Here is a 23,669-nt window from a genome sequence, read left to right as displayed (position 1 = left end):
TGCAAAGGAGTGTGGTTTGGGGTTCTGCAGGATCTTGTGTGTAAGATCTGAGATCTCTCCTGAGTCCCACTGCCAGCAAGGAGGACCCACACACATCCCAAGCTGTGCACTGGAGGAACTTTTCCATGCTGAGGCTGTTTGTGTTACCACACTCACTTCCTTATTCCCACAGAACTTCCCAGTTCCAGACTGGGACCTCTCTTGGAGTTGCCCAGGGCCTCCAGCATGGGGCTGGATTGTCCCATGGCATTTGGACAGGAGGAGGGTACCTGGCACTGCCCTGCTCCCAGCCCCAACTCATTTGGGCTGCTCAAAGATGGATGATGATGTCCCAGAGGGGAAAACTCTTGGATTAATCAACTGAGTGTGCCCAATGCTGGGCACCCCTGAGTTACACAGAGCTCCTGCCATCCCCAGTTCTTCCTCCAGTTCCCACCAGACTTGGCTAGTCCACATTGACTTCCAGGTCCAATAAAGTCATTTTCACTCCAGGCATGACTGTGGTTTCCATCTGCAGCACCAGTTCCTGCCAACTCCTTCATAACTCCTTCCCCAAAGCTCCTACTGAAAATCTAGGACAGAGCTGGACTCCAAGCAGCCCCAACACACGGAACATCCCTCCTCACCTCCCTGCTCTTTGGTCCCTGACTCTTCCAAACCCTTTCTCTGTCACAGCAACTCCTCCCTGCTCTGCTGCTCCACTAAAATCATCGCTGGTCAGAGGGTTTGGAGCAGTCCCGAGGCCGGGTCAGTGCTCCCACAGCCCAGGATGGGACAGGGAAGATTCAAGCCCATAATAGCAGGATGCCCTCGGGGCAGGTGAACAGCTCAGCTGCTCAAATCCTCTCCTGAGCCTGAGGAAGGCAGAGCAGCTGCCACAGTTACGACACTAAACCGGCTGGGAACTGCTTTCTCTCACATCAGAACAGCCCGGCAGGCAGCTCCAAACTGAGCTCCCACCAGGCTAAACCACCCTGAATCACGGCAAGGAGAGTCTGAAAGGCTGAACTACACCCCCTGTGACAGCCACCAACTCTGGGGGAAACCTCCTTTCCCAAAACACAAATATGCTGCGGATGACATCCCTGTGGAAGACCTGCAGCAAGCCCAGGGAAAGAGCTGATATTTAACACCAGTGGAAAGGGTGTTAAAGACCACATAAAGATTTTGGAGGAGCTGAGCGGTCCCAGCAGCGCAGGTGGGAAGGTCAAGCTGAGGCTTCAGCACAGGCCCAGCCTCCTGCAAGCCCTTCCTGATATAGCACAAAGCAGAATAAAGGCTTTAAGTCAATTAGGAGACAAACCAAAGAGATGCCTCTATGAAAAGGGCAGCATGCACATACCAGCAGCAGCTTTTTATCCAGTGCTCAGCTAAAAACACAAGCCCAGAGGAGTGGGCAGCAGCCGAAATCCCACCCCCACTGCACTCCTCTACTCCATATTCCAGGCTTTTTCCTCCCCTCCAACACAAGGATCCAGCTCCCTCTTCTGCCATGAGCTGGGACCCCTGAGAGCCTCAAAAGCATCCCAGGTTGGAGTCACTGCAGCAGGGCTCTAGTCCATGATTTCCTCCCAAAATGGAGCTGCACTGAATCCCACGGGTTCCTTTCCCTCCTTTAAAAGGGTGCCCTGCTTCTCGTTTGGAGAAATAATCAATAAAATCTAACGGGCTGCTTTTCATTCATCCCCAGCCAGAAATCTAATCTGCTGTTAACAGCACAGCCCTGAGCACATCATTTATCTGCTGCGGGTACCAGCACGCGCGGATTTTTACAGCTGGAGAGAGTGGGGCTGCCTGCATCACAACCACTAATTTATTCTCAGAAAGGCTAATTTAATCTGGCAGTGAATGTTCTCAAAGCCTCCTCACACAGAGCAGCTTTTCTCTCTTGGTTGGCTTAACAACAATACAGCATATCCAAAAACGTGGAGGGATGCTAAAGGAAGAACACTGCCCCTGTGTTTTGAGCCCTCTAGTCTGAGAAATTTCTCTTGGTTTTGAGAAAACATAGAGTCCCTCTGGTTTTTCAAAAAACCAACTGTATTTTCAAGGCAAAATATACAACAGTTTAGGCTATTTCCCCCCCTCACATACAACTGTGTCTTGACAGAAAGAACTGGGCTCTTAATAAAACTAAAACCCAGCACAGGTTGTTGTATTAGACAACTCATTCACTTCCAACAGCACATCAGGAGCAGCAGCCACACCTGGCCTGGGGGTGCTCCCTGCCACTGCAGGTGACTTTCCCCAGCCCACACTACAGAGGAATAAACTTCAGAACAAATCCAAAAGCTTTTTGCTTAAAAAGACTGGGTAACTCCACCATGAAATGTTTCAGAGGGAGCATCCTTCAGCTTCCCAGCTGAAGGGAGACAATAAATAAGCCATCAGAAAAGGGTTTTTTTTATTGTTTTTAAATTCTGGGTGTTATTTTCCCCTTTACTTGTGCCAGTACACACACAAAGGCAGTGTGTACCCACAGCCAGGCTGGTCCTCACCTGGATCCATCCACCCCTGGCCCAGGAGATCACTGGAGGGCCAAGCACAGCTCCCTGGGCTCACAGGGGCTACAACAAAGCAGATTTAAGCTGTACAATAGACAGAGCTGGAGCAATCCAACACTCCACGGTCAGGATCATCACCACCATCCTGTTGGGAAAGAAAAGCTGCTGCTGTGCAAGGCTGGATCGTGTCTGAGAGGGCTCCTTTGCTACAAGGGCAAAAACATGCCCCAGATGACATCCAGCAATTTAGGACAATTCAGTAATGTGGGAAAAAGGGAAAAATCAGAGGGAAGCAGAGCATTTACGCAGGCCACAGAAGAAATAGAGAAGAAAACAACACAACACCCTCCTTGTTCCTATCTGTCAGGAATTGCTGTCCCAAGAATAGCCTATTCAGAAACCAGGAAACTCAGAGAGAGGCAGGGAAGGGCTGAGTCATGGCCATTTGGAAAAAAAAAAAAAAAAAAAAAAAAAAAAAAAAAAAAAAAAAAAAAAAAAAAAAAAAAGAAACAACCCACAACAAACCAACCCAAAAAGGAAGGAGAAAAAAACCATGGGACCGCAGCTGTTCTGGGTCTTGGAGATATGAACAAGTCAATCCAGAACATTATTAGTCAATCTTTATTTTCAAAAGCTCTGCAAACAAATGGTACTGCCATAAAATGCAGCTGACCCTCCCTCTTTTGGGAAGCAAATTGTTGTACCAGGAAATGTTGCTGGTGCTTCCCAGCACCAGCCCCTCTGGCTACAAAACTACTCCCAGTTTGTGCCCTCATTTTTGTTCCTCTGCAGCATTAGCATCCAAATATCCCCGAGGTTTACAGGCTGGGCAAGTGCTTTCCCTTTGGAAAAGCACATCCATCTCAGGGATGCAATTAGCAGAGGGTGAGGAGCCATTTCCCTTCCCCACAGTGGAAAGGCACAAGGTAAAACATGACTTGGATGGGCTTCCCACGAGTCTGTGAACAGATTGAAGAGATGAGCCAAAGCCAAGTGCTCCCATCTCACATCCAGCCTCAGCACCGCCTGTCTGGCCCCCAGCAAAAGTCTTCCCACACGACAATCTTTGTTCTGTGACCTAAATGAAATCAGTCGTACAATAATTCTCCCCAGAACAGTAATCTTGTTCGCTCACTCATCATCTGAGAGATTACACCTGCTCTCCAGCTGTGGGGCTCTGGGGGAAAGGGATTTCTGAGCAATGAGGGGCTTATTTTTCATACAATTCCTTGATGATCCATCACAAACCATGGAAGTGGGGGGTGGTCTATCTTTTCAAACAAACAGCTATGCTTCTGAACAGATCTGGAAAAACACATTTTTATTCATTTTATCTTGCCCTGTGAGGTACTGTCAGATGGAAGTTGCAAAGGGAGAAGTGGAAGCCCCTCAAAGCTGCTGCCTGTGGGGAGTGGGTCAGGACAAAGCCTTGCTGTGCCCAGATTGTGACAGATCACCTGTGCTCACCTTCCCCCAGCTCTGGGAATGGCTGGGAAAACCACAAGCCCTTCATTTGTAGACCCAACCTTGACACTAAGTACAGAATGACAGCTCAAGGAAACTGTGCCAAAGCAAACAGGCCTCTCATGGTTCAAATTGTGAGTAAAATTCCTTTTCTCTGGAACCACACAATGCAAGGAGCAAATAGAGATGAAACAGAGCTACAGCATGGGCTGATGTGCATGGATCACACCAAGGTGTGATGGATGGAATTTAGGATTGTTAGACAGAATGCAGGATGGAACAGTAAATGTGTAAGCTTAAAGAAGAATACTTCTTCCAAAAACATCTTCCAAAAATGTTAATAGAGAGTCAGGTTGTTAAGGCAAGGTAGAGAAGGTTTTCCTTCTAAATGCAGAGACTGGGTATCAAAGAAGGTTCAGGAACATACAGAGGAGAAATGGTTTGGGGCAGTGGGACCCCCAGCTCAGCACAAATGCTTTATCCTAAAATCTATAGGAGAACTGGGTAATATTCCATTTTCTTATGTATAAAGGAGGCAAAGGACAGTAATGCACAGTAACCTTACTAATCACAGTAACAATGAAATATATTACTTAATTTGCACAGAAAGCCCCAGCTCAGCTCTTCATTCTCTGATGATCTCAAGTCCCACCGTGCCAAGTGGTACAAAGTCAAACATGCACTGCCAGCAGCTGCTCTGCACAGCTCCTGAGATGTTAATCACATTGCCACCTTTTGGGGCTGTTCATTTTCTTTCCTTACCCTAAATGCAGGCCTGCTGAGAGAGCCCAGATTGAAGGCAGCTGCACTCAAGTGCCTCACATGGGGATGTGCAGCATGAAGCACTTTGCTCCTGCCTCCATCCTCCACCCAGATCGATGGCCAGAACAGGGCTGCTCTCAAACAGCTGTTTCTCACCACCACAAATACACAAATTTTAAGAATTGCAGCCACGAGGCAGCTCAGAACAAATGGGTCCAAAAGCAAAACTGTAACAGCAGCCAAGAGTCTCCCTGAGCGTTTCAGGCCGGAAATAAAACCTGAGCTCCCCCTGCCTCAGAGACTTTATTGGGGTGAGAAAATGGATCGTGGTTTCCTATGGCAGCTGCTCCAATTGCATTCCCTTTGATCAGAGGAGGAGGCAGGTCCTGTGCAGAGCGTGTAAAGACCTGACACTGCTCATGGAAGTGGCACTGCTCCTCTCCAGCTGTGAGGTGGATACCCAGTGCTCTTTGGGAAAAGGCAGAAGTTGCTCATCCTGTGTTTCCTGAAGGAGAAAATGTCCACAGACCTGTGTTTGCACACTTGTGTGCTCAGGTGCCTTGCTCTGAAACCTTCAGGGGAGTTGATTGGCTCCAGGCTAGAGTCCTTTGTCTGCATAAGAGCTGCAAAATCAGCTCTTGGAAGCAAAACCAACCAGAAACCTCCAGTGTCTTATAAAGTCCCACTACAAACCATTACTGTTCTTGTTTCAGGAAAAATGAAGAGTAGTGCACAATTCAAGTCCTTTTAAGACATCTCTGAGTCCTGCTAAAAGCCACCAGGCATTTCAGCATCTATTTATTGTTTCCTGACTCTCCTGCCCACCCTGTGCTCAGTTTTGCATGGCCCACCCTGGGAGAACACCTTCTGAGAAGTTGGCACACCTGTCTAGAAATTCAGATATATTCAGTCCTGCTGCCTTTGTCATTATTTTAATCTTCATATTATTCTAATGTTATTTATTGCCTCTCTGGCTCACCTGACAGCCACCAGCCTCTCCTGGAAAGCTGTTGCATGGTACAGAGCCCTGATAATAGTGGCAGGAGTGAAGCACCAGCCCCACTGCAGACCCCACAAAACCCACTATTTAAAAAAATCTATTTTTTTTCAATCCAGGGTATTCTCTCCTGATTTAAGCAATCATAAGAAATCAAATGTAGGGTTTTACAATGTACCACAAACAGACATAGAACACTGAATTTCATATTTCTCTTTACCCACAAGCAGAAAAGTCTTGGATAAGAGCAGATACAAGTTTGTGTATTTCCTTCCAAAACCACCTCATCCTCATACTGGAAGATCAACAACATCCTTTAAACACATGCATTTATCTGCTAAATTCACATCTGAAAGGGGAAAAAATATATTCTTTTACATGATAAAATTACTTTCATCCCTTCTTTGGCTGTATTAGTGAGTAAGACTGGCAATGGCAATATTTCTGCAGGTACCAACACTGTGACAAGGACCCAAACTCACTCCAAAACATACAAAAGTTGTGGACAGGCTTTAGTCTGGCTCCTGCCTGAACATCCCTCAGCTACAGGAGCACCTTAACTGTGCTCCCAGAGCGTGTTTGCCACCTGTGCTTCATCCAGAAGGAAAGCAGTGCCCATTGTGCCTTCTCACACACAGAAAGAGCTGATTTGGAAGAGACCTTCAAAAACAGGCTCATGAACCAACACCAGGTGCTGAGGGAGACATTCTCCCTCCCTCCATAACTGCAGCTGAGACAGAGCAGAACAGCAACACAAGGAACTGAGTTTCAGAACCGAATTTGAGCTTCAAGACTCATTGAGGGAACACAAGAAGCTCAGCAGAGTCTTATTAGGAAGGGTTATGAAATCAGAGAAGCTCCCTCAGTGTTCCTGTGACACCTGTGGCAGGATGTTTTGGAGCTCGGTGGGAACACACAATCCCCATTCCCAGCACAGCCTGAGTCAGCCCTGAGCACACACAGCCACCCCTGCAGGAGCAGCTGGGCAGGACTGACCACATTTGCTCCACTGGGGACACCTGGGGACGCTGCTCCATCCCCCTGCCCTTGTTACAGACCTGAAGTCACTGCCTGCCTCCCTCCAAGCTGGAATTAAAGCTCCTCACGTAACACCTGAGGAGAGCAGAGCAGGAACATCCTTCCAGGGATTTCCTGGGGCACAGAGATGTCACCACGACACTGACACAGAGGGAAGTTTTCATTTTTCAGCCTGTGCTTTCCAAACGGGTTTATTCAGTTCCTGAACATGAATGAATGGCATGCTGTGGTTATATACCACACCATGTCTGTGTGATATTCACTGTAGTTTTCCCTGCTGCCTGCTCTGGTCACACTCTGAAATCACCTGCTGAAATTAAAGCCTCATTTTTAAGTACTTTGGGTACTTAAGTTTGGGTGAAGGGAACAAACAGGAGGTTCTTGTGCATATTCCCAAAGAGTTTCTCGGAGAGTTCTACATACAGCCCTAACTCACTAGAATTATAATTTAAAATATTCTTACTTAAAATCATTGTGCCTGACCTCATCTCTACCACCTGGTATTTTAGGCTCAGCCTAGAATGTGACAACTTGCCAGTCCTCTCTCCAGTTTTCACTGGTGCAAGGAGACCACCTGAGAGCAGCTTTTCCTGGGGCCAAGGGGCACAAACCTACACCTGCAGGGAGCAGGAGAAGTTTAACCTTGAGCATGGCTGATGTGGAGGATCCAGAGGACACTGGCATGGCATGGCATATTCCCACTCCTCTACACAGCCCTGGAGCTCTCCCCAACCTTATTCCTCTATTTAGCAGCAACCACCACCCCCTGTGCTTTCCCCTAAGGCAACCAAAAACTGCCTTACAGCTGCTACCCTTTGCCTTTCCAGTCCCCTTGGGAGGGAGAAACCAAATCTCACCATTTTAATGGTTAAAAACCCCACAAGCATGTTCATTCCTTGGCGTTTGTCGCTGTGCATTAACTGGAGGAGCCCTCCTCATTTCACACTGCCAATATCATCCTCGCCCATCATCATTCCTCTTTCTGCTTGTCAAGACATCTCGGCTTCTTTCAGCTCCTCTAAAATGGGCTCATCCTCCTCCCTGTCCCTGGGCGAGCTGGTCTCTCCCGAGCAGGGATAACTGGAAACACACACACTCGTTCCTAGGCCTGTCTCCCTGCTCTCGGGGACCTGTCGGGATCACATTTGCTCCTCTCTCCGCCGTGCCCTCCCCGCCAGCCCCATGACCTGGGCCGGGCACCGGCGCTCGCCTTACACCGCCAAGTCTTTTCCCAACTACGCGGCCTCGCTTTCCACCCCGATTAAATTTCATCCCGGCCCTCTCGTCCCAACCCTTCCCGGCACTGCTGAGGGCACGGAGATGAGGCTTTTTTTGTAAGATTTCAGCAGTGCCCTGCGACACTCTGTCAGCGTTAAAGGCCGGTCTGAGGCCGGGGCTGCCTCCTGCTCCTCTCCCGGCCCACGGTCCCCGTTCAGCCGCATGTCCCCGGCTCCGCACCGAGCACCGAGCCCTTCCCTCGGCCTGGTTCCTCCTCACAGAGCTAACCAGGGGTTTAATTTCCATCCCTTTTTTATACAAGAGCGTAGCGCTGCTCTTCTCCTGCTTATATCCCCGCCTGCGCTCAGTGTCCCCACAGCGCCGAGTGTCCGCCGGAGCTCAGTATCTGCTCTAGTTCTCAGTGTCCCCCATGCTCGGTGTCCTCCCACGGTTCTCGGTGTCCCCCATGCTCGGTGTCCCCCCGGTTCCCGGTATCTCCCCCGGTACATCCACCCGGCCCCGCTGAGGGAAGGCGCCGCGGCCTGTCCGGCTCTGAGGGCTCCAGGCCGCCTTCCCTCCGCAGCCCCGGCCCCGCCGCCCCCCGGGCCCCGCCGGTGCCGCCCCCGATCCTCCACCGCCCACAGGCTCCTACCGTCTCCCGGCGGCGGCTCCGGCACCTGGCGGCGGCGGCGGGGCGGGCCGGGCGGGCGGGGCGGCGGCGGGGCGGGCCCGGGCCGGGCTGGGCCAGAGGGGGCCGGGCCGGGCCTGTGCCCGCTGGGCAGCGCCGGGAGCCGCAATCAGGGATTGAGAGCTGGGTTTGGGCTGGAAGGGCTCTTAAATCCCATCCTGATCCGCCCCCTGCCACAAGCAAGGACACCTTCCACCAGACCAGGCTGCTCCAAGCCCCATCCAGCCTGGCCTTGGACATGCCGGGATCCAGGGCAGCCACAGCTGCTCTGGGCACCCTGACAGGGGAGAGTTTCTCAGGGCCTGCCCACCCTCACAGGGGAGAGATTTTTCCATATAGCTAACCCTAATTCCCCTCTTGAAGTTCGAAGCCATTCCCCTTGTTCTGTCATCCCATGCCTTAGCCCTAAGTCCCTTCCCAGCTCTTTTGGAGCCCCTTCAGGTGCTGGAAGGGGCTCTGAGCTCTCCTGGAGCCGTCTCTTCCCTGTCCTGCACAGGGTGCCTTCCCCAGCAGGTGTCCCATATGGTGCCCTGCTCTGGATGATGTCCTCCTACACCGTGACATGCCTGTGCCATGGATCCTGCCTGCCCCAGGACCAGGGAGCCTCTGGAACCACGAAGGCACCCTCCTGGCTCCAGTGGTCTTATCTGCACTGCAGAGATTAATTAAAAGAGCAGTATTCTAACACAGCCACAGGTGGTTTCAGTCACTTCTCACCTGCCCCTAGGACTTCAGAGATACTTGCTCTGAGATTTGGGTCCCATCCTGGCCTGGCAGCTCTGCCTGGGGTCACTCAGGGCTGGAGGACACAGCTCCCACTTCCCAGGCAGGAACAGCCACAGTTGTGACCTTGGCTTTAAGCACAACCAAGAGCAAAGGGAAAAGGTAACAACAGCATTTTGCCAGTGATGAAGCTGAAGCTGGGACATTTGTCCTCTTTGCACATCTTTCACTTCAGTTTGGGGGAACTCCATGGGCATCACTTATGGGCTGGCCAGATGTAGGTGATCCTGTGGGTCCTGAGAAACATCTCCAAGCTCTGGTCTTCTCCACACACTTCTTAGCTTCCCTTCTTTCCATGTCTCCATGCCTGTGGGGACCTGGTACCAGCAGTCAAACCCATGTTCCTCAGGTCACAGACATGCTGCAGGAGGTGATCACCACCATCTGCTCCCTGAAAACCGCTGCTGAGGGCTCCCAGCTGCAATAAATTTCCAGGAGGTGCATGCAGCAGAGCTGGGTCAGTTACTGGAGAACTCTTTGTAGAGAGGTTGGGCTCCCCAGGGACCTGCATGGATGGCACAGGTGCATGGGGTGACTGCAATGACAATCTTTCACAAATCCCTATGGAAAATGCACTGAAGCCTCTCAAAGGCTGCTCTGGCTGCAGTGACCTGCCTGGGTCCATGTCACCCTCACAGCTACTGGAGCAGCCCCCCATCCCTGGTAACCCAGTGTCTTGGCCACCTCCACTGCTCTTGTCCCTCCTGCAGTGCCAGGAGGATTTTACCCTCTACAGTTTTGATGTCCTGGGATTCCCACAGGGCTGGGGACGGGATGGTACTGGGGGTGGTGTCAAGGTTTGGAGTCTCCTGCCCCATTCCAGAGGCTGCCCAGGCTCTCCCCTCCTGGAGCAGGGTAGGAGGGCTGATTTGTCTCCTGGTCACAGTGGAGGTGTCTCAGGAGCTGTACCAGAGCTCTCTCTGTGAGGTGCTGCAGGCTCTCAGGTGCCAGGCTCCTTTGCTGGCCATGTGCCTTGGCTCCAGCATAGCTGGGGCTTTTCTCTCTCCTCAAAACCTCAGGGGCTGTTTAGTTTCAGAAGCTCTGGCTTGGAGCTCAGCCCTGAGGCCTTGCAGTGCTGGCCCACAAAGCCCCACCACACAGGCTGGGCCTACTGCTGGAGCAGCATGAGGCCATAGGGACCTGTCAGCCACGAGAGCCCCGTGGACACTGACACCTCTGTCATGCCAGGCCACTGTGCCAGGTTGTGCCACCAGACCTTTGCCAGGTGAACAGCAGGGCCACACAGCCCACCTGAGTCCCCAGGCCACTGCAGCCCCCTTGTCCCTCTGCCTCATGCACTGACATGGCTGGGGGGGGACATGGTCACTTGTCCTCTGTGGCACCCCTGTGGTGGCCATGCCCAGGGCCTGGCAGCAGCACCAGGGGGTCTCTGCTGTAAGTCCACCCAGGTTTGGGATGTTGCAGGAGCTGGCACTGCCCAGAGCAAAGCTTTGGTGTCTGTTCTCAGCCAGCTCAGAGACCTGGAGGATGTGGCTGCCTGTCTGGAAAAGGGCTGGGTGAGATAAAGCAGCTGCAGGATGTAGAAGGTGCCCAACTGCCCATGATCTCAGGAGGTGCTGCCCAAAGGCCTGGGGGCTGCAACCCCACATGCCACTCACCAGGAACACATTGGGGCATCTCTTAGGATGTTCTCCCTAGCCATTCTCTGGGCCTACCATAAACACACCTCCCTGCCTTGCCTGGGTTCTGCAGCCACCCAGGGTCACCCAGGGCCACACGTCCTCCCCAGGGGCTGGGTTTTGGCAGCTGCAGGAGCAGTGCATGAGGCTGCAGGAAGCTGCAGAGCAGCTGTGTGGTAACACTGAGGACACCCAGGTGAGGACAGCCTGTGGGCACAGCTCAGGAGCCACTTGTACTGTGGCTGGTGCCTGAACCAGGCTGGGCACATCCCTGCCCTGACTTGGCACATCCCTGCTCGGAAGCAGCTCAGCATGCCAGGATTTTGTCACCATGCCATGCTGGTGGAGCTGGGGACAAACAATGGTGGGTGGCTCCAAGGAGGCTGAGGGGAGGTCAGGGGATGGTGAAGCACACAGGTATGAACAAAGTGCTGATGGAGCAGGGCTTGGGTGTTGTGAACAAGCACTGGCACTGGGGTGGCAGCAAGGCAGGGGTCTGCAGGGGTTGGCTGTCCCCTGTACTGTTTCTGCTTCCCCCCTTCAGCAATGAAGATCCCCCAGCTCTGCTCCTGGCACAGCACAGGGATGTGCTCCATCCCCAAGTACTCGCGCAGGTGCCTGTCCTGAGTGTCCCTTGGGCCACCACCCTGCCATGTGGACAGTGCTGCTGCTGAGCACTCCCTGGGGAGCTGCTGAGGGTGTCCTACCCCACACAAGGCTGTTTGTCCTTGTGCACAGCAGGTGCAGGTGACAAAGCCAGGCTCCTGGGGGACTGCTGTCCAGGTGGCTGTGAAATGGCATGGGGAGCTGGGGAGGAGCCCGTGACACCAAGGTTGTGCTGCCTGGCCTCGGGGGAACTGGTGGAGTTGGGGTCACCCACTCATTGCAGTGGGGTAGGGAACACCACAGGCCAGAGATGCTCCCTCCTCTGTTGCCTCCCCTGCACAGTCCCTCGGCTCCTAGGGACACACAGGTCATCCAGAGTCTGACACTTTTGGGATATGCCATGTCCCCATCAGCTCTCTGACCAGTCAGATGAACAGGTCTGTGGTCTGGCACATGATTTTCCAGTCCTGTGGCTCCTGGTGGCCCTGGGACAGGCACAGGAATGCTCCCCTCTTCACCACCCAGGTCTCTGTGTGGCCTCACCTTGTTTCTCAGGCAGTTGTCTCTCTTCAAGGCTGGGGACAAATCCCTTCTCTCTGTGCCCTGGGTGGTTCTGTGCTGCACCTCCCCACCTCACAGACCATCCCCACTCCCAGCAGGACTCCACACTGGCCCAGATGTGCTCACCACAGCTGGGACAGAAGGTGCACAGCCCTGGCTCACTCCAGGGCCCACCAGCTTGGACCATTTCATCTCAGTGGGAGAGGACTGAGGGCAGCAGCTCCAGCACAACTCCATGCAGGGAAGCTCACAAGGGGCAGCCCCAGCTCCAGCCCTTGCTCCCAGGCCCTGCCCAGGCTGTCCAAGAGGCACCCTGGGTGAAACCATCCCTCCTGCATTGTTTATTTTAGCAACACAAATAAGAGACTGAAATTAATTATTGACTGGGGAGAGCAGGGGCACAGCCTTGCTGGAAAAGGGTCTGGCAGGGACAGCAATTCCAAGGGACCTGGGGAAGAAGGGATATGAGCCAAGTCACAGCAAAACATCCAGAACCTGTGGATGTCACAGGGGATCCTGAGGACTCAGCACAGCCCTGCCTGCTGGGGTCTCACACCACAGCTGATGTGGCAGAGCTGGGCTTCTGGGGCTGAGCCCTGGATGCACCTGGCCAAAAGCAGCTGGCAGCTACTGCATGGCTGGAACGGGGTGTTATGGAGCAGCTGGAGAGGCAGCCAGCTCTCCTGGGATGCATTAAGCCACTGGGAGGGGGGATCCTGAACCACTCCAGGCTCAGTGTTTGCCTGTGTCCCATCGCTGCTGCGAACGAAGCAAAGACACCACGGGGTTCAAAGCAGAAGAGCGTGTATTGCAAGCGGCTGCGGCGCATCCGGAGAGACTTCCAGCCGCCGGGAGAAAAGAACAGAGGGGTTAAAAACGATCCCAGTCTCTAGGGTTACACTGTGTCATGCAAAACAGCCCTGGGACAAGCCCCATCCAGGGAGGTTGAGGGGAAGGTGTGCTGGCCCAGCTGGACCACCAGTGCTCAGCCCCTGCTCCCCATCTGGGGCTGGGAGAGGGGCCAGACACCTCCCCAAGGGCCTGTGTCCCCCAGCCCTGCTCACCAGTGAGGACGGTGTGTGTGGGGTGGAGGCTGTGGTGGTGCAGGAACAGCCCTTGCTCCCTCCACCCCTTACAAAAAACAAGCCTGATGGGGTGTCTGCCCCTCACCCAGTTGATTGGGGCCAAGGAATGGGGGGAAACACTCAGGCACAACCCACTCTGCCTGGTGGGGTGGTCCAGGGGACCCTGAGGAAGGGACCTCCTCTGTAAATGTCACTGGCATGCAAACTCCGGTGTTCCAAGAGAGGAGGGGCTGCTCCCTCCCCAAGAGTCTGGCAGCGTCAGGGTCCCAGGCAGAGGCCGGCACCGGTCCCACGCAGCCTCCCGCTGTCTCTGGGGAGCTCCATTCAGCTCGAGAACAAGTAAAAACTACTTCAAACCAAACCCATGCAAGGCAGCTATTTGCTCGTGTGTCTCGGCGGCTGCCAGACGCCCCGGCAGCGGAGTTCCTCTCCTCTTTGGGGAGTGGGGGGGGAAGAGAGAAAAAAAAAAAAAAAAAAAAAAAAAAAAAAAAAAAAATTTATACGCGGGGAGGGGGTGTCCCCGCCGCGTCCGCTCTCCGCCTCGGCCTCATCTCTCTGCCTCCATGGTCACGTTGGCCTTCTGTTCTGCGCTGGCCTGCTGGGAGACGGCGGCGGGCCAGCCCGCGGGCTGCGCCGGCGCGGCCGGAGTCCACATGCTCTGCTGCTGCCCGGGAGGAGAAGCCGTGGGCCAGGTGGGGTTGAAGGCCCCGTGCTGGGGCAGCGGCGGGGCCGGCGGCGGCGGGGAGGTCGCCATGGAGGCCACGGGGCTACTGCTGTTGAAGCTTTCGGAAGCCTTGAGGCGGGAGAACATGGTGAGGGCGTCGGGGAAGTTGGGCGGCGTGGCCGGTGTGTTGGCGGGAGTGCACATCTGTGGGGAAGGAGGAGACATGGGGTCAGGGGGATCTGAGACTTCTGCCTCCCACCAGGGTGTGGCAGGAGAGCCCTTTGCCCCCCTGCTGTGGCACATGGAGCCCCCAGACCTGCTCTCTGCTGACTGTGCTCCTCAGGAGCAGCTCTGTTTATGGGTCTAAAGGCTCATATTGTGGTAGGAACTCCTGGCAGAGGGCCCAGACAGGACCCCTGTGCCCAGGCAGGGCAGGCACCCCCTCTGTTCCACAACCCACTGGTGCCACCCTGGGCCTGCAGCTTTCTGGCTCTGTGGGCACAAGGCTCAGGCTCAGCTCCCACCCCCCAGGAGACTGGGCACACTCCAGCCCTGCCGGGCACTTGCTTTGCATGCTCCAAATCCTCAATTGTCCCGGAGAGTCAAACAAGGCTGCTGCAGCCAGTAAATCCTTAAGACACATCTGCCCAAGCAGATTACGGGCTGGCAGGGCATGAGAGTTAAGAGATGGAGTCTGGGGACAGCTGGAAGAGAGCAGAGGCAGGCAGCACCCACGTGTGGGTGTTTACACACCTCCAGACGCTCTGCACGCCACGCCAGAGCCACGCTCCGGCAGCGCTCCAGGAATTTGCTCGCTCCAGCGAGCGCACAAGGACCCGTGTGTGCCTGCTGCAGGATGGGAAGCACCACGGATCTGTGAGCCTGTTTACACAGGTCAGTGCTTCAGGCTCCTCCAGGCTCTCTCTCTACCATGCTGGGCTGGTGTGGACCACTGGCTATGCCCAAAACATCCTCCCTCTGACTATCCCTTTTGGAAGGGCAGCCCCAAACCATCTGCAGGACTCTGCTGTCCCACTGCAGAGGGCAGGCTATGCCACCAGCTGCTCTCCAGGAAAACCTTCCTTGGCAGGCAGCTCTGGCAGTGCCCAGCCAGACCTCCCTGCCTGCACTCCTGGAGCTGGGAAGCAGCGAGCTGGACATGAGCACCACCCGCCAGCTGGTGCTCTGCCCTGGGAGAGCGCTGGGGAGCTGGGAAAGCACTTACCATCTGATGGTGGTGGCTGTAGGGGATGTTTGTTTCTTGGAAAAAAGCACTGAGAGCAGTCTGAAAGGAAGGAAAAAAAAAAAGAAAAAAAAAAAAAAAAAAAGGGAAAGGTGATGTTACTACCTGCATCCAAACTGGGCACCCATCTCACCCCTGTAGACTACTAAACCCCAAAGATGATCCAAAAGAGGCCCTGGGGGGCCTTGAGGGCACAGCTGCTCCCTGTCCCCAAGCAGGGACCTGTGCCTGCCATCTGCTCACACCAGGCTAGGTGGTAACCATGTGTATTTGAGACCACCATCCTTGCAAGAAGCAGCTACTGCTGGGGCAGAGCCCAGCAGGTGTTTCACAACTCACAACCGACACTCTGCAACCAACCACTGTGCACTGGGAAACAAAGGACACCAAATCTAACCCCAGTTAAAGGAACCAGTTAAAGGCATGTCCTCAACGAGACATGATCACAGTTCCCATATTCTCACCTGGAGATCCCCAGGGCAGGGGCTGCAGCAGGTGACCACTCCATATGCCAGAACATTTCAAATTCAGTTGGAGACAGAGCACAATGAAGACTGACATTGTTTTGTAGCTCACAGTTAAAACCAGTAATAGCCACAGGCATGTGAAATGACAAGAAGGGCTGCAGGTAGGGAAGGCCAGAGGAACAGGATGGTCAGGAGGGCAGACACCCAGCCCAGGTCTGAGAGGAGCAGAGGCAGCAGGAGGTTTGGGGGTGAAAAGTTCTTTACTCAGAGGGTGGTGAGGCCCTGGCACAGGGTGCCCAGAATATCTGTGGCTGACCCATCCCTAAAGTGTCCAAGGCCAGGGTTAGATGGGGCAACCTGGGATAGTGGAAAGTGTCCCTGCCCATGGCAGGGGGGTAGAAAGAGATGACCTTCAAGGTTGCTTCCTTCATGTGATTCCATGATGGTGACTCCTGTTCTGTGCCAGGCTTCAACTGAGTCAGGGCTAGAAAACGATTATTTGATTCAGTTGTAGATGAGTCTTATGAAAATGTAAGAGAACTGGTTTGGACTCAGTTCTGGCTGAAGGAAAAGCCCCCTTCAGTCCTATTCAGGCCTCCACTCCTGCGTGTGAGGTGGGGCTGTGGCCAGGTGCTGCCACACTACCCAAGACTCTGCTCCCTTCCTGAAAGCCAGGGATTGGGGTTACCCAGGCTGCTGGGGGAAAAAAAGGCAGAAAAGCCTGGAAAAAGCACAGGGATGTTGTACTAAACCCTGTCCAAGTGCAGCAGCCACAGTCCTGCCACCACACATGCTCCTCATCCCAGTGTCCACATGCTCCAGTGTCATTCTCAAGGCCAGGATGAATGACAGCAAGTCAGCTCAGCTCATTGATCCAATGGGAAAACAAATTTTGCCCCAAAACATCCAGGCTGGCAGGCCCTGGGAGGGCAAAAGGGTTTATGGTTTCCTGGCTAAACAGCAGAAAACTATTGGTACAACCAGGTGGCAGCCAGAGCAATGTCTGCAAACAATGATCCAGACCTGGGTGGGGGAAGCAATTCCTGCTGCAGAGTCTGGCAGCTCCCAGACCTCAGGGGGAGTGTGCAATAGCTGGGCTGGCAAGGCCCTGCAATAGCTGCATTTAATAACACAGCACCTGAACTCTGCACCCAGCCACACTGCGAGCTCAGAGCCCTCAGCTCCTGCAGGCAGGATCCACCAGATCCCAGAGATGGCATGGAATGCTGCAGGAATAGGGTCTGTGCCCCCGGAGAGAGCTCTGGACACGACAGCACACAGCTCTGAATTAGGGAAATGTCCAAAAGAGGCACACAAACACTTCTGAGGTAGTGATACCCCCCTGCCACACTGCCCTTGGTCCTGGGTGAGGTCGCACGTCAACGCCCACAGCCCTATCGCTGACAGATCGTGATAAGAGAGGGGCAACACCAAACGGGAAACACGGGCAGAGGTGTGGGCACGGCCAGATACCATAAGCTGATTAAATCTGCTCTGTGCTCCTGTTTTTCCAAACGGCCTCATATCTGGGACTGTGCCACAGAGAAGGTCCCTGCTGTCCCCCTGAGCTGCTCACCAACCCCTGCCAGCGCTGGGATGAAAACTGTGACTGGGCAGAGGAAGCACCACTCTGCCAGTGCAGGCCCCTCTGCCTAAAACTGTGTCTCTTCCCCTCCATCTGCCCCTTTCCAAGCAGGGCAGGAACAGCCCCTGTGCCCAGCACAAAGCCCACAGCCCAGGGGGACCTGCAGAGCCCCAGCCCAGTGAGTGAGGGCCCCATGCTCCCCTTGGTGCCACGGGGGGCCAGGGACACACATGTCACCAAAGCCACTGATGCCACCTGGTCTCCAGACAGTGTCACGAGTGCCACAGTGACTGGTGCAAAGCCAATTAAGGCTCCTCTGCTGGAGAAGGAGCCTGAGCCCAGCTCAGCTCTGACCCTGGACCAAAGGCCCCATTGCCTGTGTCACCCTGGTGTGGATGGGAGCAGGGCAGCCCCACACCCAGGGCCTGGCCACGCTCAGCAGGTGACCAGACCACTGTGCCCCCTCCCAGGATGCAAAACCAGGAGCTCAACAGGAGAAGGATCACACAGGGACTCTGCCAGGGTGCCAAGAGGCACCTGTGGTGACCCAAGTCAGAGAGAGGGTGGCTGGAGGTATGTACCCTGCCACCATGGGGCATCCAGCAGCAGGGGCAGCCCTGGGGGCACCCTGTCCTTGAACCACCAAGGAAGGGGCTTCATGACACATAAATACATTAGAGGAAGTGAAATCCAGCCGTGGACACAGCGAGCAAACTCAGACACCTGCACCTCCTCTTGTTCCCCTCACACAAGCTCTCTGCACTGAACAGAGGCTCTTAGCACCAGGAAAAGGAAGGAATGGGTGGGTTTTTTTAGAAGCAGTTTCTTCTTATCCTTCCCAAATGGCCCCAAGGGCAATGAGCACATATAAAGCCAAATAATATCTTTCCACCAGAGAAGGAGCCTGATCCACTGCCCAGCCCCATGTGAGACTCTGCAAACTCTGAAATGTCTGCCTGGTAACCTGCTGGGTTCCAGCCATGGAGGAGCTGCTCTTCCTTGGCTTTTCCCAAAAAGCCAGGCCCTGGGGGCTGAGTGCCAGCCTTCACCCAGAGACACTCCAAGTTGCTTTCTTGGGCCTGTAAACCTCCCCCTGGGATCAGCCATGGCACTGCTCCAGCTGCTGGAGGGCTGGGCTGGCAGTGCCATTTTGGCTGGCACCCACAGCAGCCATCCCTGGAAGGGCCCACAGAGCTGCAAGAGCTGCAAACTAAACGGGGCACAACAGAAGAAAGTCTGCCCAGAGTCCCTAGGAAACAGGAGTGGAGTCATAGCAAGTGGGAGAGGCAATCCATACCCCACCCATGAACTGCCCTGTTCCCCAGGGATAGATGGGATGAAAAAAAAAAAAAAAAAAAGGCTCCTTACTCAACCCCCTGAGTACAGGACAGACTCTGATCAGCTCACACCACAGCCAAAGGTGACTGTATCCCAAATATTTTCCTGACCTCCCACCCTGCTCACTGTCCTGGATCATGTTCCTTCTGGCCCAGAAAAATTCCGGGTATAGCAGGGCTGGAAAGACACACAGAGAGCAAACCTGCTCTGCAGCCCTCACTTCATCTTTCTACACACAATAGCCCCTCAGCAGCCAGCCAAAAAGCACCCCAAGCCCAGGGAAGTGGTCCCAAAACATCAGCATCCCAAAGCTGTCTGTGTTTCACAGCAGCCTCCCTCTATCTCCTGCTGGTGACCAACACCCCAGGGGCTGTCACAGGCAGCAAGTGGCACAAAGAAAAGCTCCTGGGCAGGGCAGGTGGATGCCAGGAGTGCCCTGGCCAGAACAGAGGCACAGAGCTGGGACAACCCAACTCCTGCTGCGTGTCACTGGGCCCCTGTTCAGGCAGGAGCAGAATCCTCAGGTACGAGCAGCCTGATGGAATTCATGCCGTGCACCCTGGAGCAGCTCTTTGACTCCAAGGAGATGGTTAATTTATGCTGCCTTCCCTCGTGCTGAACCTGCCTGAACTCCCCCGATTTATCCTCATTGCAGATGCAGACCAACCAACAAACGGGTGCTGCACTGGAATAACAAAACCCTCCAAAAGCCACGGGAGTATCCCAGAAAAAGAGGTGAGAGCAGGCTGGAGCAGTGGGGATGTGATCCCTCCCCAGCGTGGCTCCCAGAAGGAGCCGTGCCCAGCGGCCATTTTGCAAAGGGAATTATCTGACCGTTGCACCAAAAGTGAGTGGGAACATGGTAACGGCAGCGTTTGTTTACAGCCTGGCTTCCTCTGAGTCATGTGAGTGCCCAGCCGCCAGGACACGGCTCTTTGTACTTGTGCAACTCGCCAAACGGTGGCAAAGTTCTGCAAAAAAAAAATAAATATATATATATATATCTATATATATGCCTTTTGAAAGACGTGTTAAAACTTCTGTCATCCGTCCTCCGGGCTCTTTTGCGACAGGCACGGAGGTGGTGGAAGAGGATTGAGCCTGTCCTAGAGGGCCACAGTCAGGCTGTGTTAGTAAACAAACGCCGGAGCACGTTACACATGCAATAATAATAACACATCCCACGCCAGCCGTGCTCCCGTTCACCGGGGATTGCCGGCCCGGTCTGCAGCACATCCCTCCAAGCCAACCCTGCGTTTCTCCAGCCACGCACGGCTCGGTTTGGGATGTTCCTGCCCTGTGACAGAGCATCAGGGAATGGATGGAGACCGTGCCGGGTCCATCCGTTACGGGACAGCCCCGGGAGGTGCTCCAGCCACCGAGGAGGTACAAAACAGAGGAGCCTCCTGCTCCCCAGCCTGATTCAGAACCTGCTCCCGCAGCACAGCACAGACACTTCAATTACCGAGGTGCCATTAGCGTCAAATCCATCAGCTCCAGCCTAGGGAGCTGCAGAAGGGAAGGGGAAAAAAAAAAAAATAAAAAATCGTATTTAGAAAGCAAATTTACCGGCGACCAGCTACCGCACTCCTCTTTGCTCGCTGCACTTCAGGAGGGTCCGGGAATCTCCGGAGGAGCCGAGAACCCCAAAAGGCACCGGGGAGCTGCCCCGGCCCCACGCGCGGCGTTAACCCCTGTCAATGTCACGGACTATCCCGCCCGCCAGCGAGAAGAAAAGGCGTCTTAGAGCCAGAAAAGCTTTGACCTACAAAGCCTCTTCTCCCACGGCTGCCCGACAAGTCAAACTCCCCGGGGCAGGGCGGTGGGGAAAGGCTGCGCTGGGGTTTTCCAGCCCACGGCCACGCGGGAGGGCCGGGCCGGGCCGGGGGGGAACACGAGGAGGGTTCGGCGGATTCGGCCTCGGTTCGGCCCCGGGAGACTGAGAGCCCCTCTCCGCGCACCCCCGGAGCAACGTGGCCTCCCGATCCGCCGCCCCGCGTGGCGCCCACGCTCCCTCGGGCACCCCCGGGGGCCCGGCCCGGCCCCGCCACCGCCACCGCCGCGAATGTGGGCGGGCGGAGGGGCACGGTGTGTCCGCAGGGCCGGGCACCGATCCGCGCTGCTCGAAGCCCCGCCGGCTCCCCCCACGCGGGGCCCAGCCCGGGGCCGTTACCGGGGCGGCGGCCTCACCTCGAACTGCCAGTGGGCCGCCTGCAGCAGCTGCTTGGCCTGGTCGGCGGCGCATCCGGCCGCCAGCACGAACTGGTTGATCATCACCTGGTGCTTGAGCTCGTCCATGGCCCCGGCCCCGGCCCCCGCCGCCCTCAGGGCGCCGCCAGCACGGCGGGGCCGGCGGCTCACGCCAATGTTTACCGGGCACTGACTCACGGCGCCCGCCCAGCCCCGCCCACGGCCGGCCGGGGCGGGGCAGCGCGGCCCGGCCCGCGCGGCGCCGCTGGGATTTGTAGTCCTCTCTTCCCACGCCGTCCCGCCGTCTTTACCCCGCTCGGACCACAACTCCCAGCAGGCCCCGCTTTGTTTGCGGAGCGCTGAGCGCGCGTTGAGCGACGCGCGGGGCCGGCCAACCGCCGCCCGCGGCTTGGTAGTACCTGACCGTATATGGTCAACAACGGCGCGGCCCCCAATGGGAGGGCGGCGGGGGCGGGCCCTGCGCGGGGCGGGGCTGGGGGCGGGACCTCACGGTCACGTGGGCGCGGGCGGTGTTTACAGTCGGCCGCGTGCGGTTTCCTGTTGACGTGAGGGAGCGGCGGGGCCGGGCCGGGCCAGGCCGAGCTGAGCTGAACCGAACCGAACAGCCCGCCACCCGCCACCCTTCGGCCTCCCAAACCCCCCGCAAGCCCTACCCTTACCCTCCTGCAGCCAACGGAGGTTTGGTGGAGACCCCTTGTCTCGTAGCTGCCCTACAGCTCCGAGGGGCGGTGGAGCAGAAGCCCCTTAGGCCTAGCGCCCTCTATTAGTGCTAATGAACTATGGGCGGGTTCCCCACCCCGTCCTGTCCCGTTTTTCCCTCAGGCACAGCGTGCCTGTACATCGCTGACAGGAGCTGAAAGGAGAGGGAAGGTTCTGGAAGGTGCCGTGAAAAGCTCCTTTGAGAGCTCAGCAGATGAAAGCTCACGGCTCAGGGAGAGGCAGACAATGGTGTTGCTAAGGCTAAACAGGCACAGACACGCGGTTGAGTGGCCAGGGCTAATAACACCGGGGAAAAGATGAAGGAATCTGCCGGTTTCAGCTGTCTCCACCTTTCCTGAGCAGTGTTTCTGGGCTGTTTCCTGCAGTTTGGGGGGGTTTGGTTTAGCCTGGCCGTGAGTGGGTTGTTCACTAACACCTGTGAGCCTGGCTGGCATTTTGCAGGTATTTCTGAGCTGTGAGGATTAAGTGGCTGAAGCTCAGGCAGGTAATGCCCTTGATCTGTGGGGTTTGCAGCCTCTGCTGTGTGGACAGGAATTGCTCTGGTATTGTCCAAAGCTAGTCACCATTTTCCATGTGTTCTTTAGTAACCATTCTGGAGTTACACAACCATTCAGCCTCTCCAAGCCTTGGAGAATTTTAGAGCCAAGGGGTTTTCCTTCTCATTCATATATCTCACTGCCTAAATCCAAGTGAGATTGCAGCAGTACATGGCAGTGGGACATACCAAGAGGTAACTTCTCATTTCTTGTCAAAACAAGCCCCAAAGAGAAGTGGCACAGGGAGATTTGTAGCCACCAAGGTGTAAATACAGCTGGAAAAAAATCCTGAATGATTATTTTAATCAGAAAGAGGCAGGCATGTTTAGAAATCTGGCAGTTTGGTGTTTGGAGGGGGAAGGGTTGGGCCTGGCCCAGCAGGGCTTTCAGGAAGGGTTGTAAGTCCTCTAGAGAAGGGCAGCGTTTAGGGAGGCAAAGTTCATGGGCTCACCACTCCTTGTGCTGAGCTGTAACTCCGTGTGTTGTCTCCAGGGTTCCTGAACTTTGTTGTTCTACTTACACCAGACAAACATTGTGAGTGGCAGTGGGAACAACTGAGACAAAGCAACTTGCCTCACTGGGTAATAAAACTCCAAACAGCTGGACTTTGGATGAGCTGCTCTAGTGACTGGGAGCTTTGCAGGGAAACATATTTCCTTGTTTACACAGGTGTGCTCCTAGCTCCCTCCCCAGCAGACGGCCAAGGAGACTCCTGAAGGGCAGCTGGGGGTGGCTGCAGAAATGTGGCAGTGGGAGGGTGGGTGTCCCTCTGGCCCATCTGCCTCTTTCAGGCTGCAACTCTGTGGATTCTTATTCCTGAGGTTCAAAGGATCCTTCCTCTTTACTGCTGCTCTTCTCCAGGTTATGGTGGAGGATGGCTCCAGGATCATCTTTTTCTGAATGGGTTTTGCCGAGCTGGAAGGCAGTGCAGGAGCTGAGGTCTCCTCACCACCCCTGAGGCTCTGCAGGCTAAATCCAAGGCCCAGTTTCACCCTGGTCCTCCCCAGTTTGACACTCTCACCCCATCCCATGGTGGCACTCAGAGCCTTGTGGAAGTGTTTTCTTCCCTGTCTCACAGAGCACCTCCTGTCTTCGTGGATTTCCTCCCTCACGGGGCTGGCAGCACCAAAATGGGGACAAACACATCTCAGAGAAGCCAGAGGTGAAAGTGCAAAACCCACTCAGGTGGCACCACCAGGGTTTGTGATGCTGTTGCTGCTTCTTGCAGCTGCCACAGTGCCCCGGGCTGGGGAGGGGGAGTGCTGCTCCTCCACCTGAGGAGCTGCAGGACCCTGGTGTGGGCTGGCAGGGCAGCTCTGAGCTATCCTCTCTCCTTCCCCATACTGCTGGCAGTGGCCCTTATGGGATGGAGGAGGCCGTGGTGCAATATCCTGCCTTTGAGCTGCTGCCCTCCAGCTCCACTCGCTGCGGGCTCTGAGCTTTGGGGCGGGAGGGCTGAGCCCGGGCACGGAACGCCGCCGCTGTTGTCGCTGTGTGCCACACACGTCTCACGGAACAGATTCTCCAGCTCCTGCCCTCCCAGATGGCAACAAACCCCT

General features: G+C 55.2%; 2 protein-coding genes across 8 annotated transcripts in view; both read right to left on the bottom strand.

Moving 5' to 3' along the window:
* Window positions 1–8,680, bottom strand: part of CDIP1 (cell death inducing p53 target 1) — a 100,418-nt gene extending 91,738 nt beyond the window's left edge. For 3 of the 5 annotated variants that reach the window (XR_014591195.1, XM_083872661.1, XM_083872666.1), the window contains exon 1: window positions 7,730–8,030. The gene's annotated coding sequence lies outside the window, so the exon portion shown is untranslated. Of the gene's footprint in view, window positions 1–7,729; window positions 8,031–8,635 lie in introns of those variants that run through there. The other 2 variants (XM_083872663.1, XM_083872662.1) reach the window with 2 other exon arrangements.
* A 4,368-nt stretch (window positions 8,681–13,048) lies between these two features.
* On the bottom strand, window positions 13,049–21,063 carry UBALD1 (UBA like domain containing 1). 3 transcript variants are annotated; one of them, XM_083872773.1, is made up of 4 exons: window positions 20,834–20,959; window positions 19,478–19,614; window positions 15,236–15,295; window positions 13,049–14,214 (listed from the first exon to the last, which is right to left on the bottom strand). In XM_083872773.1, the coding sequence occupies exons 2-4, from the start codon at window positions 19,502–19,504 to the stop codon at window positions 13,894–13,896; spliced, it is 408 nt and encodes a 135-aa protein (XP_083728899.1). In that variant the 5' UTR covers window positions 19,505–19,614; window positions 20,834–20,959; the 3' UTR covers window positions 13,049–13,893. The 3 variants fall into 3 exon arrangements, with proteins under 3 accessions (XP_083728899.1, XP_083728900.1, XP_083728898.1); XM_083872774.1 differs by lacking the exon at window positions 20,834–20,959 and adding an exon at window positions 20,213–20,343; XM_083872772.1 differs by lacking the exon at window positions 19,478–19,614 and having other exon boundaries at window positions 20,834–21,063.
* Window positions 21,064–23,669: the final 2,606 nt, after the last annotated feature.

This window comes from Zosterops lateralis, assembly GCF_965231275.1.
Source record: "Zosterops lateralis genome assembly, chromosome: 15".
In the NCBI taxonomy this organism is placed as follows: domain Eukaryota; kingdom Metazoa; phylum Chordata; class Aves; order Passeriformes; family Zosteropidae; genus Zosterops; species Zosterops lateralis.
Note: the sequence above shows the minus strand (reverse complement) of the source record. Positions and strands in the feature narration are given on the sequence as shown.